The sequence below is a fragment of the Suillus fuscotomentosus genome (genome assembly GCF_016647785.1).
Source record: "Suillus fuscotomentosus strain FC203 chromosome Unknown F5891scaffold_39, whole genome shotgun sequence".
Lineage (NCBI taxonomy): Eukaryota > Fungi > Basidiomycota > Agaricomycetes > Boletales > Suillaceae > Suillus > Suillus fuscotomentosus.
The window spans coordinates 286,091-302,345 of NW_024539551.1; the positions used below are offsets into that span (position 1 = coordinate 286,091).

General features: G+C 47.4%; 5 protein-coding genes across 5 annotated transcripts; 2 read left to right on the forward strand and 3 right to left on the reverse strand.

The window, feature by feature from the left end:
* Positions 1-3,088: 3,088 nt before the first annotated feature.
* On the forward strand, positions 3,089-3,505 carry F5891DRAFT_955406 (uncharacterized protein; the record flags this gene model as incomplete). Its single annotated transcript, XM_041375324.1, has 2 exons — positions 3,089-3,347; positions 3,405-3,505. Coding segments are annotated over 2 exons (360 nt in total), but the record flags the coding sequence as incomplete, so codon positions are not given.
* A 1,863-nt stretch (positions 3,506-5,368) lies between these two features.
* Positions 5,369-8,496, reverse strand: F5891DRAFT_1190851 (uncharacterized protein; the record flags this gene model as incomplete). The annotated part of the gene is made up of 10 exons (XM_041367370.1): positions 5,369-6,648; positions 6,702-6,857; positions 6,916-7,111; positions 7,165-7,215; positions 7,265-7,578; positions 7,632-7,750; positions 7,798-7,942; positions 7,995-8,219; positions 8,269-8,387; positions 8,435-8,496. 10 exons carry the CDS (start codon positions 8,494-8,496, stop codon positions 5,369-5,371), a joined length of 2,667 nt encoding a protein of 888 aa, XP_041224044.1.
* Positions 8,497-10,019: 1,523 nt separating this feature from the next.
* F5891DRAFT_1129476 (uncharacterized protein) lies at positions 10,020-11,267 on the reverse strand (the record flags this gene model as incomplete). Its single annotated transcript, XM_041364400.1, has 4 exons — positions 10,020-10,169; positions 10,227-11,017; positions 11,064-11,085; positions 11,139-11,267. 4 exons carry the CDS (start codon positions 11,265-11,267, stop codon positions 10,020-10,022), a joined length of 1,092 nt encoding a protein of 363 aa, XP_041224045.1.
* A 1,373-nt stretch (positions 11,268-12,640) lies between these two features.
* F5891DRAFT_1190853 (uncharacterized protein) lies at positions 12,641-13,654 on the reverse strand (the record flags this gene model as incomplete). The annotated part of the gene is made up of 3 exons (XM_041367371.1): positions 12,641-12,733; positions 13,164-13,451; positions 13,553-13,654. 3 exons carry the CDS (start codon positions 13,652-13,654, stop codon positions 12,641-12,643), a joined length of 483 nt encoding a protein of 160 aa, XP_041224046.1.
* Positions 13,655-14,001: 347 nt separating this feature from the next.
* F5891DRAFT_1043541 (uncharacterized protein) lies at positions 14,002-16,224 on the forward strand. Its single transcript, XM_041362148.1, has 8 exons — positions 14,002-14,402; positions 14,498-14,636; positions 14,697-14,796; positions 14,849-14,967; positions 15,024-15,144; positions 15,204-15,837; positions 15,889-16,023; positions 16,082-16,224. The coding sequence occupies exons 1-8, from the start codon at positions 14,277-14,279 to the stop codon at positions 16,124-16,126; spliced, it is 1,419 nt and encodes a 472-aa protein (XP_041224047.1). The 5' UTR covers positions 14,002-14,276; the 3' UTR covers positions 16,127-16,224.
* Positions 16,225-16,255: the final 31 nt, after the last annotated feature.

Consider the following 16,255-nt stretch of genomic DNA (forward strand, 5'->3'; position numbering starts at 1 on the left):
ATAGAGAATATGTTTAGAAGAGTGGCAGAAGTGATTGGAGCAGAAGGAGGTCACACACAGTACTAGAATTATAGAGATTACATTAGTAAAACTCAAAGTCAAAAAAGTGTCCCAATGAGTCATCAAATTAAAATACTCATATCTTCACATAATGTCATTAGTTTCCCACGGTATAGGGAACCGAAATGAAGCTGAGATGCAGACCTTTCCGACATCTCCTTATAGCTTAGTCATATTCCCACGTCTCAACACATGATATAGCAATTACATGAAAAGCTACAAACATTGGGACACTTTTTTGAGCCACTGTACACCCAATTAACCACATGTAGGAGACAGAAAGATTATTCATATCCTTGGAATCGACAAAAATGATGCTTTCATCTGGTTCGATCACATACCATGAATCATCCACAGGAACAGAAAGGGCAGTATCCCCACTACCAACCAGATCCTCATTGCCACGGTCCACTAAAAGTGTACCCCGTTTATAGCTGGTTTTAGCAGAACGGTCACGAGTGACCATCCTGACTGTACCAGTGTCTGCAAGGGACTTGGCCGATAGTGGGGTGGCATGAAGGCCCAGGACCCTTGCCTATGAAGTACAGTTTTAGACTAAGCCAGTGATAAGCAGGAAGAAAACTCACAATAGTCCTTTTCTCAGAGCGAGCTGCATTCTTCCTCCTGCGGCACTGGAGGAAATATACCTCTAAAGCTTGGTGGAGAGATCCTGGCACCAATCCAGCATTCTTGGTGGTTAGGGACTTCAGGTGGCTGACCTGCACACATAAATAGTTAGATCTAACATAGATACTGCATTAGAAACATGCTCACAGAATTTGCAAGGCCTGGTTTATCTCCAAAGCAAGAAGATCCTCCCCAACATCTGCTCCTATCTGAAGTGCATGCATAACAGTTGAATTTCCAGCAAGATGCTCAAAGTCTATGCACCACCAATATATTAGTCTAGACAGTGGTGGTAATATATTACTTACATTGCCTCAGATGAGTCTGATCTGTGGATTGTGGGGCCATGGTGGTGGTTGGAAAGTGCAGTGGGCAGCAGTGGTGAAAATTTTGATTATGGCATTTTCGGAGTTTTGGTGCTTTTGGGATAGCATATACCTGTTACCACCTTCATTATTATCAGCTGGATAGTGTAGTGGTAACCTGGTCCCTGTTGCGATACTGTGCGAGATTTTGGCCAGGAAGTTGCTCTGCTGTTCAATTCTTGCCAATGTCATGATTTAATTCTGTTGTTGGTTATAGTGGTAACTTGGTCACTGTTGGCTAGGAAGCTGCTCTGCAGTTCCACTCCTGCCAGTGTTGAAATTTCATTATGTTGTTGTGATAATATTCAGCTCTGCCAGTTCAACTCCCTCATGTTGCCATACCTCGACGATATTTGGTCTTGCAAGGGGGCTCTGATAAGCTCGACTCAGATGAGGTGGAGCTGTCTTCTGAATCACTGGATATACTCTCAGACTCAGTATGACCATGGTATGCTGAGCTAGATGAAAGAGTGGTGTTCTCCTTCCCTTTTGATTTCACCCACCCTTGCAACACTGACAGTGGGATGCTTTGATGGGTGACTAAGAAGGCAGGAATTGGCATAGTCTGTTTGAAGCGAACAAACTGAGGACTGACCTAGAATAACCACATTTTCACGAAATCCACCTCTCGAATTCGTCCTTGCATTTTGTGCCACCGATGACCCATCAGGGAATTGGATACCAGGAGGAATTACGATCCTGCGCTTCTCTTTGAAACAAAGATAGTATTGGGGCAGATACTGAAAGATCTCGTCTTGGTCCTCCTTGTGTTATGAACTAGGATAGTTCTAACAGCAAAGGCTTGATAGAGCGATCGTGTTGCTGAGATTCGTAAGGCTCTTCAAATAAGAAGAGGTTCGCAGACTTAGTTGAAGGAGTGCTTCAATTAAGAGATCGGTTCAGACGACTTAAGATTGGTGGTCTTAAGCGAAGGAAGTTCTGGGTAAAACCTAGTAAGATTGAAGTGACGTTCTAAGTAATAGTACACGTGCTTAAATAGGAAACTATACGCGCACGGACCAAGGCTACGGTGAGATAGTAGTACACTGGTTGAAGACCAAAAGAGGAATTCAAGACAAAAGAGGAAAGTAGTACATAATGGCGGAGTTATGTGAGAGTAGTCTGAGAAGTAAAGTGATTGTAACATTACCCCCTCACTAAGGTTGAAGCCACCAGATTCAATCATCCTGGTTAGCGTGATAGACAGGGTCGTCGGAATACTCAAGGTCGTCCGACCCTCCCTTCATGCGTTCCTCCAAGTAAAGTGCTTCTTCTTCCCTACATTGGGCGGTGTATGCCTCGTCCTTGTCGTTCTCCCAGATTGCGAGGGTATGGTAGAATCCTTCGTCTTTCCATGTTAGCGAAGTGGGGGATTCCCCAGAGTAGTATGGGCAATAAAATGAAAGGTGACCTGGGGATAGTTCCTGACAGACACGGCAATAGTATTCGGGACAGTGGACTTGTCTGTGCCCAAGCATTTTGCAGTACCTACAGACGTGATTCTCGTCGGGGTTAGAGGTTGCCCGTAGAGGCGATGGGCCTGGTTTCGGGCTGAGTGCCTCATCAGCGCTGGTAGCGCGCTTCTTTCCTTTATCGGTACGAAGACGCTTGCTTCGTACTCCTCTTTTGGAGGGTGTGGTTCGGTGTATGGGATGCCTGATGGCGACATCTTGTTGCTCTGCCTCTGCGATTAGCTCAGCAGGAGTGGCAGGTTGGGTTCGTCCCAACGCTTGTACGGGTACGATCCCGTCTGTGAAGGTGTGCGATGATAATGAGTCTGGGATGACGAGCGGGGGATGAATATGGAGTGTGGACAGCGCGTTGGTTAGGTCCTGTACTTCGTAGTTGCATGTGGTTAATTGGGTGTATAGGATCTGTTACACTCGCTGTACTCCATGGCAAGTGTGGCCAGCATCCTGACCTGTTGACTTATGTCAATAGTATCATCGACGAGGCTGTCAATGACTGCAAGGGGGTCAGGGTGAGTTTTTCCTCCTTTCAGTCTGATATATCTCTGATGGGCTGGATAGCCTACCCATGGGGGGGAGCTGGTTCAGTTTGGCTGGAACGCCGGTCCTCGTCATGCACGTGTCTTTGGTCTGGTGAACAACCTTACCAATAAGAAGAAGCTGTCCATGACTACGAGGCAGCAGAAGGACTCCCATGCTTTAGGAATTCTGGCTTTGAGCTGGAACTTGCTCATAGCTAGTCTCCCTGCTGAGGTCAGTACATCATGTATCGAGGCAATCGGTGAGGCAGGCCTGCCTGCCATGACAGTCAAAGGCAATGACTTGGGTGAGTGTCTCACATATGTATAATCTTCATTACTGGTAACTTACATATGATACCTAGACTTTGGGTATACCCTAGACTTACCTGGTGGTCCTCTCTGCTTTTCGACAGCTGAGTGGGCTCCCTCTGAGGCATATATGTCACAGAATTATGAGTCGTAAGTGGATTGCATCTAATTAGTAATGCCACTTTTTGATGTCACATCTAATAGCCCCATTCACACAGACCAACTCTATGCCCCTTATGCAATGAACTGGGTTACTCTTTATGCTATCATGGATCCAGAGCAATGCCAGCTTCATGGTGGCCGTAGTTCTGGTGGAAATTATGTGGATGTCTCCCTCAAGGTAGTGGTGAAATGTGCCACTGACACAGTCATGGTATTTTTGTCTCGTTTGCAGCTCCACACTTTAATTTTGCTGACAACTGGTGCCACAGAGTATGCAACCCTGTTTCCAGCATGGTACAACCCTTGCTCGAGATGGTGTCTGCAGACAAGGAACTGCCATCAATTTTTCGAGGCACATCAAGCAAGCCTTCGATGAGGCAATTGCAATTGAAGGTGATGTCAAGGCAATGGTTACTCAACTTGTAGAGGAAGAAGAGTCAAATTATGGATCGTATTCAGGTAGTCATCCAGTAGTATACATACTAGTCTACAATTGTCACTCAAGTTTGCCTTCAATAAAGTACTTTTCTGAATTTTTCATACTTTTTTTTCGGCATGAGTCTTTTGTTTTCGGGGCGACATGATATAATTTCGGGGCGACACATGTTGCAGTTTTCGGGGCGACACACAATAGTTTTCGGGGCGATACAATTTCCTTTTTCGGGGTGTCACACAAATTCAATTTCGGGGGGGCACACTTTTTATTTCGGGGGGGCACAAATAATATTTGTGCAGATTCAGCAGCATAAGTCATAAATGATGTATGCACACTCTATAGTTTGACGAGCGAGTACATGTACGGCCTGGTAAACACTCGTCGTAGATTTGGAGGCTCAAATTTCAGCATGGCAACTCTTTTCAGTCAGTGAAAATATGAGATAGTACCGGACAGGCCCGAATTCGGAAGGCGTTATTGAGTGGCGCTTCGTGTAAGGATTCATCAATAGTGCTAGTGAGCTATAACCACATGCGATATGGCTGAGTCGGAGACTTGTGAGTAACTTCAGTCTACATAAACGTTTCGTCAAAGCATGTCGTGTACTAAACGCCACCTAGTGACCCCAGAACTCTGAACATTTTGTCCTCAAAGCTAAAGGTCTTGCAGTCCCCTGGGTACTAGACGATATGGCGAAAAGACGGTCACTAATAATGGCTTAGTAATTCACATCTGCTACCCTGAGAACTCGAATGAACCTTAACTTAAAACACCACCCCAAGCCCCGGTGACCTGATCAAAACTACTACGCTATTCCGGAAATCTGTCATGGTAAGACGCCAGTATCATAAACAAATTCAAGATTCCAGCCACTTCTGCCATGTCAGTCCTATGATGGTCGACCAAACGATGCCCTTCCACGATTAAGTCACCGGTAAACGTAGCCAGTTTCCCCCCAAACAGTGGCCCCATCATTTCGCAAATTACATATACCGCACTGCGACGTGCGTGACTGACGAGGTTTTCAGGAATATTATGGAAAATCATCAACAGCATGGTGGCGCGCCAGAGTCGGTAAAGAAGACGTCGAGCAACTTCCAGATGTCGATAAAGATGAATCACTTCAAGGCCCGCACGCATATCATTGCGCAACGGCGAATGTGGCGGCGAACCCGAAAGATGTTATGGTATAAGTTGGACGCGGAGGTGATGCAGATTGTAAATATTGACGGTTCGGATGTAGGAGTACATACAACAGATGTAGCGGAGGGCGAAGACTAGAACATTGCGCAGTAACAGTCGTTTGATCATTGCACGTAGAGGTAGCATAGCATAGTATCTGCCGCCGGGGTTAGTGGAGTGACGACCATATTACATTTCTATATACATAGCACTGCAGGCAGATGTGACAGGTCGATATCACCGACATGCGAGATCATCATCCCAACCCGATATCTCCGCCCCATCCACACTCGTGGAGTGACGGACAAGAGTCTTTGCTCGGACCTGCTTCTGGCGAGGTCGTTTGGGGAGACGACTACTGCATGATCCAAGTATTGGCGCCAAACCATTCGTCGGCTCTGCTGATATGACGAAGCCTAGTTCTTTAAGTAGCAGACCATTTTGAGAATGATCATGCTGCTCGACGATCCAGTTATCCTGCTTCTTCAAATTGGTTCCTCTAATGGTACGGCCGCCTGTCGCGGAGATCTGCTCTACAGTGATGAACTCTTCACTCCTGCGTGTAACTTGTACAACAGCCTTCTTTTTTGAAGGCTGTGGCTCCTCATGAACGGATCTGGTACTGGAAGGAGGGGACTCGGTAGAATCACAGCCGTCATCCCAGGGGTCAAACACAGTGGAGACTGCTGAGTCTGAACTCGAGACATCCGATATCGGAGTAGAGTCACTTGTGCCGGTCATCGACGAGTCAGCCAGAGGTGAAAGGTTGTATTGCGCAAAATCAGGGATAGATAGAGGAGGGGTGGGAGGGCGAGACCTAGACCTGCTTTTCTGGTTTTGCCCCAATGTGGATGGCGGAATAATGAGCGAGTCGGCGCGAGGTTTCAAATACTTCTGTATAACATGAGATTTTCCTTTGAAAGCAGCGCAAACGTCCTGCTCTGGGCGGCAGGTGACCAGTAACTTGAAATTACGGGGGAGCTCTGCTCCTCTCACTGCGAGCGCAGTCAGGAGGTCCTTACGATCCGACTCGCCACCACTGTATTCCAACCCGTCGATGACCACTAGCACAGGGCCGATGTATGTCATTTGACTCGCAGGACTAAGGATAAAGCGATCGAACTGAGTAAGTGGGTCGATCGTTTCACGTAATGCACGTTTGTCTTTCACGGTGTCCCAGAGAGCCTTCATATATTGAAGGTCATGATCAGCAAGGTCCCGTGCAATCGTGCTAAACAGATTCGTGGCGTTTCGCTTGTCCTGGAAAGCGCGCGAAAAGAAGTACGACGAACCGAGACGCACAATTGCGTCGAATTGGCGTGCAATGGTATATGCGATAGTGGATTTTCCGGACCCCTTTGGACCTAGCAAGAGGTAGATCTGCTGTCCAACGTCTTGATTGACCCATGAAGTTATCGACTCCAGGATATCGGTCTGTGAGGACACATCTCCGATCTTCTGTGATTCAATCGAAGCGCCAATAGCATAATGCAGGGCGTCGAGGTCTGCTTTCGCGGCTAGTAGTAATATGAACACGTGTAAGGATGAGAGATGGAAGATGGAACACTACCATGGTCAAGCAACACATCATAAACACGAAGGACAAAGAGTTGCGTATTAAGCGTGGCCTGCCGTTGTATGGCATTCCTTAGTTCTTTGAACGTTGCTTCGTACGTTTGTATTTTATTATCGATATCGGATAACGCGTTTGAAAAGCTCTGTTTCCCTACATTTGAAAATTTTGTTAAAAAAGCCAAGCTTTGGTAAGAAGCTGTGAAACTCACATCCACTCCTATTCTGCATGTAGTCACGAATAAAGTACGAGCACTCGATCGTCTGACGAGCGAGGGAGTTGATGGTCTTTGCTTGCGATTCCATCCTTTTCAGTTCTTCTACGCCAGAGATAAGGCTGTAGGTTTCGTGCATGATAGTAATGAGTTGACGAATATTTCGGTCTCGGGCAAATTGTGCATCCACCAACTAATCAAAACAGATGAGCTCCTTAGGTCGGAACATGTGACTATCCCACTTACCTGATATACTGCAGTGAGAACCATGAACGCCATTTTGGTGTAAGGATGGGCCTACGGAACGGTATCAGACATATCCAGTGGCAAATTCCAGAAACTGTACCTCAGCAAACTTGCCAGCAAGCTGAATGAAAATGTTGATCTTGTCCAAGAGCGGAGTAAGGACTTCTGAGGCAACAACACCGGCGACCTGCTCAGCAGCCGTTTTCAATGGTTCGCTTAGATCATGACCTCCCATTGCCGGCATATGTGGTGCGTCCTTGGAGTCGTCGATTATCCGGGTGAGCTGGCCTTCGCCGTGCCGAGTGGTGCTATGCTCCGTTGTATTATGAAGAGGTTTGATCTTGAATTCCATGCTAGCATCAAGGAAAAATTTCTTGCCATGACCATCAAAAGACATGAGGTGGTAGATTTTAGCTAATGTTGTATTCAACGACGAGCGAGCCAATCAGATAGGACCAGAAACTCACTGCTGGAATGAGCGAGAAGCGTCTCGACACCTTCTTGTACCATACCGATGTACTGATCTCCATGGAGATAACGTTTTGCGAAGACTTTGAGGGAAATTATGGACGACGGCTGTACATTTCTTGCTAGGAGTTAATGTCACGAACCCACGGGTACAATGTATCTCACAGTTTTAACTCCATCGTCCATGGTAAGGAATGCGGTTTCTCAGCAGTGGTGGTCTTGTGGCCATGGTCATCTACAGAAGCCTGGACATAGAAGCTATCGTGAGCCGAAAACAAACTGATTCGCGGTAGATGGTGCAGGTCTATGCCTGATTGACACAAGTTATAAGAGTGACCGACATTCGAATTAATATCACGTACGAGATATTTGTACTGCCGGAGGAAATGGTGTCCCGACAGCACCCCAATAGCCATCACTCGCTATTGGCCCCTTCCAGATACCTGCGCTGCGATCGGTTTCGGTAAGGTGGGATCCACCAGCAGGTCTTCCAGCGCCCACAATAGGAGTAAGCTTGAACTCCAAGCTCGCCCTGAGCAGCTCTGTCTTGCCTTCGAGGTTCACGTACTTCAGTTGTTCAAGAATGGCTGAATTGAACTGTCAATAAATATATTATACAAGAATGCAGTTACTCACAGCCAGGGTACCTCAAAAATTCCTCAATACAACCCTGGACCATACCAATGTACTGATCATCGTGAAGTTGGCGATGTGCAAATACTTCCAATGTGAGCTTGGTAGAGTTGCGAACATTGCTGCTCTTTGAATCAGCCTTTGAATCAAGCAGTAGTGTCCGACATACAAGATATGTTTACTGCTCCATGGCATAGAGCTGTGTTTCTCCGGCGTCGTACAGCTGGTCATGCCGGCATCATCAATGGATATTTTGACATAGAATTGATGGTCCACGTTCAACCACCCGATGTTGGGCAGACGATGAAGATCGATATCTGGGATTCATCAGAACTGAGTAGTTATGACATGAGGTTATAAGAACTCGCCAAAAACTTGGACGCCATACATATCTGGTGCCAACTGGCTGGTCCTGTCATTGCATGTAAGTCCATCAATTCTGGATGATAGGTAAATCGCACATGGTAATATTGACTTGTTGAAGGGCGGTTATGTTGAACGCCGTCTGAATGGAGAACTTGCTGGAGCTCGAATCTGTCTCTTCATGGTGGAGATGGGAGCTACACCGATTAAAACCTCAGACTTGGATATTACACATTGTGAGTGTTGAGGAAATCTCACCCAAGATGTTGCCGACTTGAGGAAATTGTCCTCATTTCGCTTGGATTTGTGTAATGGCTGCCTGCGGCAGAAACTCTTGACAATGTGACAACTATAGAGCTTCCAGTTTTCCAACCCTTCTGCCCGCTTTAATACAGATCACAGTGGGGAGCGAACAAGTCGATGCGGCAGCGGTGAGATCAAAATAGAGGCCAGAATACTGCATGCGACCTCCATGCGGTAAGCATGCGCTTGTATTTTTCGGTTCTTTGTCCCGAATCACAGCACCCATTTAAAAACAGGCGGTTTATCATCGAGCTAGCTCGAAGCGCCGTGTACGTACTTGGCTTCAAAACGATACCTCGTACACCATAACCTTGATTACATGATGACCAAAGACTGAAGACTGATAACTGATAGCACATCGAAGGTCTTGTAGTCTGGCCAGAGGATATACCACAATAATTCTTGAGCAGTGGCAGGCGTTTACTGCGCCAGAAAATTACCCCATGACGCCTGCATCTGATGATGAGACCCACGGTATTAGTAAGGCTTGATAGTCCCTGGAGCCTCGTGTTGCCACCCTGATCAGGAAGCCAGGAAGGTGAGGATCCTTCAAACAGTAAGATTGGCCCGGTTTCGCGGGTTGGGAGATGTCAGATAGGCTCTACGCATGCTTGAAGCCGCAAAACGTCCCGTGGTATGTACCATGAAGTCAGTGGTAAGAATGAGGATCGCAGCCAAATACAGTACTCTGAGATATCTTTGAGCAAAGATGCTGGTTGTGGTCTATCTTTGATTTGTACTGAATGGTCTAGCTTTCACATCAGCGATGGGCGTCATATTTTGAAATCCCAGATTGGTTCTTTGAACCCTGCCACTGCCACACAGGCCGTCTGGCATGTGCAGGTACTAGTAGACCTGGATCTCACTCCGTGAGTTCGAGCTACACATGAAGGCGTTTTCCCGGTGGAGCCGGAGGGAAGCGAAATCACTGCCCTCATGCTGTGGAGATTGTCAGGGTTGGTATCGACATGGACTCGCTATGACGGTCTTACTTATCGTAGACATGCTGATACTGCCGCAGTTCTATGTAACGCTGGGGACTCGGGAAATATCTGATGCGCCACTGCATATGATCAGCCCAGGAAAGGCTAGCCGCCCTCAGTAGCTTCTGCTTCCAGTATCTCCTTCTCTAAGCGTGCACGCTCAGCTTCACGCATACGGAGGAGCGTCAACGACTCATAGTCTATCCCCGCCTTTGCAGCAGGTGGCGGTGGCGGTGTCACATCGTCAAGAGCAGGCTTGCCAAACAGGAGAATCAGTGATTCGAGTAGATTGAGTGAGTGAACCAGACTTACAAAACTCGAGGGAAACGAACCGAACGTCGTCCCCTCCGGAGTAGGCTTTGTCGGGAGCGGCTCGGCACGATTGGCCGCGGGTCCTCTGAGTTCTCCGCGTTCACGGAGCCAGCCTAGGATCGGAGGCTCAGATCCGCCTGCCCATGCCACGTCCATGCCCCGCTCTTTCAGTGATTCGGCGCTCGAAACCACAGCAAATGCAGCGCCTAACTGATTGAATGGCACCAGTGCGGTCACTATCATCTCGCCATCTACAAGTCCCTTGGACTTTTTCGACTTCTTAGCTTTCTGCGACATCACCACCGTCTCTTCATCAATCTCGCCATACCGTCGAAGGTGGGCTGTGAGCGCGGATGCTGTAGAAAGCGCAGGGCATGATGACAGTGCATATTTGATACGGATTGTTGTATCCAAATCACTGGGAGGCGGCGGAGCGAGGGATTCTTCTTCGACAATTCCGTTCGACTCAGATTTCGTCCTCGCACATTGACGTTCCAATTCCTGCAGTTCGAGCTCCTTTTCCCTCTGCTCCCGCATTCGTCGCCCCTCCTCACGAATCCTCGTGTTTTCGCTCTCCCTCGCAGTTCTCTCCTGCTCCTTAGCCATTCGCGCCTTCTTGAATTCTTTCTCCCGCTCCTCCAACTCAGAGACCATCACCTTACGCTTATTGTCGTAAGATGCGAAGCGCTGCTTCTTGGCGGCTTGCAAACGGAGTTGCGCATCGAGCGCGAGACGGCGAAGCGGATCGAGGAGGAGGGTGGAAGCGGTCGTCAATGCATGAAATTTCTGGGCTACATTGATGTGTTAGCTACATTTTTAACATGGTTAAGTACGCACCTGCATTAGGATCATTTCTGTTCTGCAACAAGAAGATCAATTTAGTCTCAGACCCTCGATAATGAATAGACGTACTCTGTCTGGATGGACTTTCAGTGAGCGGGTTCGATAGGCTGTCCTGATCTCGGCTTCTGTAGCCTCCTGTGAGATTTCAAGTAGATCATATGGGTTTTGTTCTGGGTCCTCCGGCGTTTTGGGTGGCATGGATGTTGAACGTTCTGAACGATATCATTGACCAAAAGTTACATAATCAAATGAACCAAAGTGACTAATACTGACAGTAATTATTAATGGGTTTCAAAGTAAAGTCTTAGCATTTGTAACCCAATTTATATTCTTATGAGAGTTTCAACCAGCGAGGTATGATATAATGCCAGAAATGGCTTTAGCTGGAGCTCCGGCAACACTTGAACTTTCGACAGCCCCTCGAACTCAACTTGAAGCTCAATGAACCACGAGTAATACTAGGCACAATCGATCGTATTTCAGATAAGTTCATTGCTCGAGCAATACGAAAACTTGTCCCAAAACAACTGTACTGATTGACTGCGAACTAGGCATTGCACTGTCAACCATGGTACCAAAGCGAAAGCAGAAGCATAACTTACTGTCCCCACGTGCCCTCCGTACTGCCGGCTCAATTTTGTAACCTAAGTCATCAAGCAGGACAAAACTCCATTCTAAGGCGCGCAGGTGAGTCATACGGTTGAATCCTGGTTGCACAGCGACCTGCTCATACTCACGTCAGGTCCACAAACCATGAATGGGCAGCAATCTGCATTCGTTTTGCAATATGTGTTACATGCATACACTGACATGCATAGATGCTGTCAAAGCAGCAGCAATGGCGACGAAGGAGAAATGCATTTCTGTGCGAAGTGATATGGAATATTCTGAGGGGATCTTGAATAGAATCTCTGAGGATGAAGGAACACTGTAGGACGACGGCAAGCTTTTTATATCCTGCATATACTTACGGGCACGACTCTGATCGATTTTGGCAGAATTGTTATTGCTGTCAGGTCAGACGGCAGAAATTTCGGTAGAACCTGCAGGAGCGCGTCCAATTACGACCCCGGTTGTATCATAACCTGCCATTAGGTACTGGGGCCACAGTTAGTATAGTAGTTCATCAGGGTGAGTTCTCTCGCTAAATCACTCATTTGAACCGTCTCTGGCAGCACTCCGCTCTTTGCAATTCAGAAATACAAATTTCTCCACTCGTGCGGTTTGCGTGCTCCTAGTCTTGAAAGAACAACCGGTTCATTCTGCGAACGAGGCGATGGTAAGGTTTACGCGACACCGGCACGACGAAGCTTGATGCGACACGAAATGGGAGAGACCTGACGCGCAAATGATGGTGGGTTGCGTCTGTGGCTGGTATTGTGAAACGTTCCCAATGATAATAATGATGTTACCTCGTTCCAACCATGATATCATGCTTGTGACTGTAGTTAGACAACCTCAATCTGATCTAGAATGGCCTGTGGTATCATTCCTTGTTTAACCTGATCAAACTCATCGAACTCAAAAGTATTCTTTGGAGCGTTTTGACTTCACTGATGCTTTGAACTTCTTTAGTGAAACTCATCGGGAGCCAGAAATTCGGTAGCAACGTCGTCAGGGGAGATACTACTCTCTGGACCAAAAAGGACATCCACATCACGAATCTTGGTCGAGAGCAGAGGTATCCACGTGAAAGACGCTTAAAGATCCTGTGCGGTCTCAATAGTAATCCCCACTTGTTCACGAGTGTGCATGTGAGCGTGTCGACGGCAGGTGGACTTCCCTCCTTCACGATGATCAAGGTGAATCAGGCACAACGAATTGAAGTGAGTAACAGTGCTCTCCTATAACTAGTAGTACAAGTGAATCGTATTCGAACCTTAGTTTATTTGTAACTTACATAAAACACAACACTTCCTCTACACTTCTCGAAAAGAATAATGGTAATACACTAATGGTGGCGCTAGCAATACATCACGTTGCGTTAGGACTTGAGCTTGTTATTGTAATTTTCGTGACACTGGTCGTAGTGGGTGCAATGGAAAACCTGCGATCCGCTGGACTACGCACAATGCGATAAGGGCGCAGACGTACCCCCTTGGCTATTTGTCGTTGTAGCTGACGCACGCATTGAAAGGCAGGCCCGACCAGAAAAAGGTTCGGTGCAGGTTGCTCGAGGACTGCACCGGAGAGGGGGTGCACGTGTGGAGCATCGGGATCAGGAATGACAATCATTGCGTTGGCATGCTCAAAAGTGGTGGGTACAATACGAAATTTAACGGGTTGACTTCCGAAAATAGAGGAACGCGAAGATGAGGGGGGCGAAGGGGTGGGAGAAGGAGTACGAGAAGACGCTGAAGATGAAATAGAAACCCGACGGTTCTGGCATGAATGTGAATATTGACTGCTGGGCACGTGCAGCCTTGGAATCTGAAAGTTACCCCGCTTTCAGTAAAAGTTGTATATCATAAATCCAAACTAACCTGGGGTTTCGATTTTGCATCGATGCGGGGGTGTACAATCTCTCCACGAGGAAGATTAAGTGTATGAAGTGGGGGGAGTGTAGGACGAACAGATGCAGACATGAGGGGAAAATATGAGAACAGCAACTTGAAGAGCGAAGCAATAAAACGTTCAGCTAGCTGAAGTGTCCACCAGGGTTCCCCAAGACCTGCTTGGGTATCGAATTTGAAAGGTAGAAGATCAAAGAGTAGTATGGACTGAGACGAGACAGATGAGAAACGTCAGTTGTTCAGAGAAGAATGGATGTCTGATATTTATACGAGGCAACAAGGCTGAATATATACAGCGATGCATTGTACTATAGAACTGCAGCGCTGATACAATCGTGCATTGTATTAATCCCGGACAAAAGCATTGACAATGAATTTTCCGGATCAAGTGCTTATTTGCATGTATTTGGGCTCGACCCCTTCAATGAACAATTACTACTGCTCGATCACTTGGTAGCAGTGCCATTCCGACGTTTTACGACGAATAATCATTGGTGGTTCATTCATTTGCTTTGACTTCGCGTTCCCTAGTTGACTGCTGAATTATTTACACTCGCCTCATCATTGGCATATAATAACCTTGGTCGAGTCCCTGCCGGCGAAGTACTAATAATATACCTAATAGTCCTAACAGGAAAATTGGAGCGGATTCAATCACTACACAGCCTACCTCATTTATCTACCATTGGTGACCATGGATCAAGTTGTACCAGGAGTCTGGATTGGAGATCTCCAGAGCGCTTTGGATGTCAAGGGATTGAAGGAGAAAAACATCTTCAGCATTGTAACAGCGATGCGGGGCAAAGTTACCATTAATGCGGTGCGTACCACTGGCGCTTCAAGTCCTCAGGCTCCTTTGCTCTAGTATATATACGAAAGAGGATCCGAGGCAGACGCTGATACAGACACCTCTAGACAATTAACAAGTACCAAATCAACATTGACGATAGTGCAAATGAAGATGTTCTCGTGCACTTTTTGCCGTCAATATCATTCATCCAGAACGAGCTCGACAAGGGTCGTGGTGTACTCGTACACTGCATGGCTGGAATCAGTACGTTCAAGCTTTCCGCTAGTCTGCTTGCGGATCAATTTTTGACATCCGATCACACAGGCAGGAGCGCAACGATCGTCGCAGCATACCTCATGTACTCGCTGAAGCTTGACCCGGAAAGCGCTATAGACATGATAAGGACGGTGAGGCCCATCGTTGAGTAAGTTCCTTTATCTCGTTCCTGAATTACCCAGATAAGGATGCTTCTGCAGGCCAAATGAGGGATTTATGGAACAACTGAAGGTGTTTCACCGAGCGTCATACAAGTTCACGCGGCGTGATAAGGCAACCCGCATGTTCTACTTGGAACGGACAGTGGAAGATGTCATGAGTAAGTCTGCCTTCTGCATTACCTATGATAATCAATGCTGATCGATTAAATCATAGATGGAGACGGGACGATTCCAGAGAATGCAATGTTTGCCAAGCATCCCCGAACACCATCTGATTCTGTACCCAACACACCGATGATCGTGCCAAGCCGTCGAATACGATGCAAGATGTGCAGGCAAGTCATCAGATTATGTCACGTTCCCAGTGCCAATCCATACACTCCACCGTTCGTAGGCAAGAGCTAGCGACCCGCGAGCACATGCTCGATCACGGGCAACTAGGCCCACCGACTCCCGCTCTGCCCTCACTATCGCCTGCCACGTCGAGGCGCCCGTCTGCGAATGACCGAGGCACGTCCTCGCGGCGACCGTCCATGAGCCTCGGCGCGCGGGCGTTGATGGAATCATTCTCAATGTCGTCGCTTTCAATGTCATCACTCTCAATGTCAGCACTCGACACGGATGATGATCACGAGTCAGATGATCTCAAGAATGGGCACACGGGCGATTTACCTCCCCTTAGAGTTGACGTGAAGTCCTCGCGATCACTCTCAATGTCGATGGAAGGCCTTGGGAAGGACCTATCAGATACACTCGATGCATCTGTCGCCACCGATGAAGGCCCATCAACAGGGACGGCCACACAATCCGAGACGGTGCGTGTACTGTCGCCTGTACAAGATAGCCAGGATACATTGAAGACCGGCGGACCGCCGCAGCCTCCGTTGGACCTGGCAGCTGAGCTGCATTCTCATCCGAAACTCGCGGCGCTGCGCACGCCTCCGTCGTTGAGTATGACGGGGATAAAATCGGTGGTCAGTCCACCGATCCTCATGAACCCCAAATGTTCTGGGTATTTTGTCGAACCGGTAAGTGTTTCTTTGTCTGTCGTCGATCCACAACCAATCATGACCTTACAGATGAAGTGGATGGAACCTTTCTTAGAGAGTGGCCAATTAGCAGGGAAGATTATTTGCCCGAAATGCAGTGCTAAGCTCGGCAACTATGACTGGGCCGGTGTATGCTGCAGCTGCAATAGAGAATGGGTGACACCAGTGCGTTGCATTTACTTCCAACTTTTCGCTCTTCGTACACAAACTCACTACGTGCCAGGGTTTTTGTATACACCGATCTAAAGTCGACGAAGTAGTGGTTTGAGCAGCCACCGACCAGATTTAACTAGTTAACTTACTATGCACGAGATTTGATCATTTGAATTTACTCAGCAAATGATGGATCATATTGAATTGAATAAAGGAGTGTGGGTATGCTAGATAGCGTTCCGGT

Coding starts and splice junctions, on each gene's coding strand:
- F5891DRAFT_1043541 (XM_041362148.1), top strand. CDS start 14,277: ATGGATCAAGTTGTACCAGGAGTCTGGATTGGAGATCTCCAGAGCGCT. Junction 14,403..14,497: donor GCAAAGTTACCATTAATGCG/GTGCGTACCACT, acceptor AGACACCTCTAG/ACAATTAACAAGTACCAAAT. Junction 14,797..14,848: donor ACGGTGAGGCCCATCGTTGA/GTAAGTTCCTTT, acceptor ATGCTTCTGCAG/GCCAAATGAGGGATTTATGG.